Source organism: Taudactylus pleione, unplaced genomic scaffold (assembly GCF_031769625.1).
Source record: "Taudactylus pleione unplaced genomic scaffold, aTauple2 ptg000016l, whole genome shotgun sequence".
NCBI lineage: Eukaryota > Metazoa > Chordata > Amphibia > Anura > Myobatrachidae > Taudactylus > Taudactylus pleione.
In genome coordinates, this window is record NW_028284418.1 from 52,180,854 (window position 1) to 52,184,419 (window position 3,566).

The following is a 3,566-nucleotide window of genomic DNA, read 5'->3' on the forward strand; positions in this document are numbered from 1 at the left end:
AGAGAATATTACACAGTATACCTATACTTACAGCTACACTCAGCTTCTGATTGAAATTCTTTGTACATACAGTACATTCTATATATTAAGTTGCTGAAAAGGGGGTAACTACAGATAAGCCCAGTGCATAAATGTTTAGCATGGATATAGGTTAGCAGAAAAGCCACTGGCTGTGATGAGGTTAACCAAGGTGCATTCAGCAGACAAGAACAGGAATAACTGCCCTACTGAAAGCAGTTGTGGCTCTATTTTTACAGCAGACCTATCCTGTGCGTCTCAGAAGCAGTGAGTATTTGCTGGATAATCAGAATGAGTCAGTCAGCCAGCATACAACTATTTGTCCAGATACATCCCACTGTGCGCAAGGCTGGATGTAGCTCTCATCTCACTATGATAAATGGGAGTAAGTATACATAATATACAGTATATATCTGCAGGAGCTCTCTCTCTGGATTGAGAAATGCGCACGGACAGCAGACAGAACACCTCTGATGAGTACCGGGATTCCTTAAAAGACGGATACAATTATGACTTAAACAAATCGTTTTTCATATACCCTCCTCTCACGGAATCGATAGTGTTAATGTATCAAGGGGGAGCTGCGTTATTGGTTTCGTGTAAAGTGGAATCATGCGGGGACTAAGCAAAGCACAGACTGCAAATTACTTATTTCTTCACTGACATTCGTTCTTCCTCAGAATTATTCGTATTATTATTATTGCCTTCAGAGACTATTCTTATTATTACAGGACGTTGGAGAAGCAGCGATGTAGGATAGCAGGTCACTCTCCAGTTCTGGCTGCACTTGTTCCTCTCGGGCTGTGGGGAAGGAGGACATCAGCCTGGTGTCCACCTCATGGAAAACCTCTCACCCTACAATGTCACAAGCCACGTGTTGAACGCAGACGCTGTAGATGCGACCAGCAGCAAGGAGAGGAGCCTGCGAGCGCTGACCGGCTTACTGCTGTCGCTGCTCATCCTGTCCACACTGTTGGGGAACACGCTGGTGTGCCTGGCGGTCATCAAGTTCCGGCACCTCAGGTCCAAGGTGACCAACTTTTTCGTCATCTCCTTGGCGGTGTCAGACCTGTTCGTGGCCCTGCTGGTGATGCCATGGAAGGCAGTGACCGAGGTGGCCGGCTACTGGCTCTTCGGGAACTTCTGCGACACCTGGATCGCCTTTGACATAATGTGCTCCACAGCTTCTATCCTCAACCTATGCATCATCAGCCTGGACCGCTACTGGGCTATTGCCAGTCCTTTCAGGTACGAAAGGAAAATGACCCAGAGGGTGGCTTTCATTATGATCGGTGTAGCCTGGACTTTGTCCATCTTGATATCCTTCATCCCTGTGCAGCTCAGCTGGCATAAGTCCAATGGAGCCGGTGGAGATGGAAACTCCACCAACCAGACAGAGAACTGTGACTCCAGCCTCAATAGGACCTATGCCATATCCTCCTCTCTCATCAGCTTTTACATACCGGTTGTCATCATGATTGGAACATATACAAGGATCTATAGGATAGCTCAAACCCAAATCAGGAGGATCTCCTCTCTGGAAAGGGCTGTGGAGCACGCTCAGAGCTGCCAACCAGACTGTCCTCATGAGAATTCCTTGAAGACATCCTTCAGGAAGGAGACAAAGGTCCTGAAGACCTTGTCCATCATCATGGGGGTATTTGTCTTCTGCTGGCTGCCTTTCTTTGTTCTGAACTGCATGGTACCTTTCTGTCACATTGATCTCCAAGGTCAAGAAGACAGTGAGCCCCCATGTGTTAGTGAGACCACCTTTAGCATCTTTGTGTGGTTTGGATGGGCCAACTCATCCCTGAACCCTGTCATTTATGCCTTTAATGCTGACTTTAGGAAAGCCTTCACTACTATATTGGGATGCAATAAATTCTTTTCTAGCACCAATGTTGAAGCTGTGAACTTCAGCAATGAGCTGGTGTCCTACCACCACGACACCACATTTCAGAAGGATATCCCCATCACCTTTAACAGCCCTCAGCTCCCAAATGTGGTGACCCAGGACCAGGAAGACCTGGACGGACACTGTTTTGACAAAGTCTCAGTTATATCAAATTCCAATGGGACTAGGGGCCACAAGGTCTTGATCTTGCCTGCTAGTGTCCAGTTTGAGTGTGAGGCTGAGATATCATTGGAGACCATCACTCCGTTCACCTCTGCTGGACTTCTGGAATGTCATCCACACCCAGTAAATGATGCAGACAGACAGTATAATACAAAGCTGTACTAAGCCTGCAACATTAACTGTAGTTAACCAAGTAACCACCCACCACATGTAAAATATGTGTTTAATAAGTAGATTTATTCACTGCAGATGTTTCCCAGATATACAACATTAAATAAATAATTGAATTCAATATGTAGCAGGCATGCAGTGGACACCAGGCTGAGTGTTATCATACAACAGAACAGCAGGAATGCCAATAACCAATCTGTGTAACTGCTGTCTCTCAGGGGCTGCCAGTGCATCTGTCTTTAGTTTTCTACTATTGTGTCAAATGTGGTGATAATTACTTTAGGTCTCAATCTGCTGAGGTTTAAATGAAGGAAAGCACAGAATATTCTCAGTGGGTGGGATGTACAGTACTCAGTACATCAACTGGCTGTATAAATTGAACTATTTGACTATAAAAGTAATCTAAACACTCCAATATTTCTCTGTTCATTAAACACCTTTATGAAAGCTGCATTTTGTTGCCCTTTTTTAAACAAAAGCATTAACTACAAAACAACAGCAAGCCCAGCACTGCTGACAGCTAGCCGATAATAGATAATGCTTACTACTGTAGTTTGTGGATTTTGTGTGGTGTTTAGTGAATATATATATATATATATATATATAATATTAATATATATATATATATATATATATATATACTCTCTATATATGCGTGTATATATGTGTTTTTCATAAGGATCGTTTTCACCTTCAAAAGAGTATTATTACATATTTGTTCTTACATAGTGTTGTTGGGTTGTGCCAAGCCAGACTCTAGCTGTCACTCAGCATTATTTATGACACAGTATTAATCATTGCAGTATAGATTGATTGTCTTGGAATGTGTAAATGTAAACAGCTGTGAACCACATACAAGTTATTGTTCTCAGTGTGGTACTGTCATTTCTACATATGCCTTGGTCAATATCTGAAAAGCCAGCTGTGGAGTTCCACAACAGCTAGGGGTGGGGGTCTACATGTTACTTACTTCCCTTTTACATGATACAGAGATCTTGCATGACCAAAATAAATGATCAATTTACAGTCGAATACAAATCAGAGAATTTTAAGACAGTATCTGAATACAAATTTGTGAGGTTTATTTGTAAAGCAAGCAAGCAAACAAACAAACAAACAAACAAACAAAGCCTATACTGTTAGTTGTATGCTACAGCAATGACTGATATATTTAAAGAACTGTAGTCAAACAGCCTTTTCCAATTCCTACTCTCCTCCTCCCCCTTCCAGTAGCAGAACTGTATGGGTCCCATACTCAGAACCACATGTATGAGGAGATACTCATGACTTATACAATCCT

At 42.7% G+C, this 3,566-nt stretch overlaps 1 protein-coding gene across 1 annotated transcript; it reads left to right on the forward strand.

Moving 5' to 3' along the window:
* Positions 1 to 541: 541 nt before the first annotated feature.
* LOC148542043 (dopamine receptor D1.S-like) lies at positions 542 to 2,628 on the forward strand. The gene has a single exon (XM_088473981.1). It carries the CDS (start codon positions 857 to 859, stop codon positions 2,258 to 2,260), a length of 1,404 nt encoding a protein of 467 aa, XP_088330107.1. The 5' UTR covers positions 542 to 856; the 3' UTR covers positions 2,261 to 2,628.
* Positions 2,629 to 3,566: the final 938 nt, after the last annotated feature.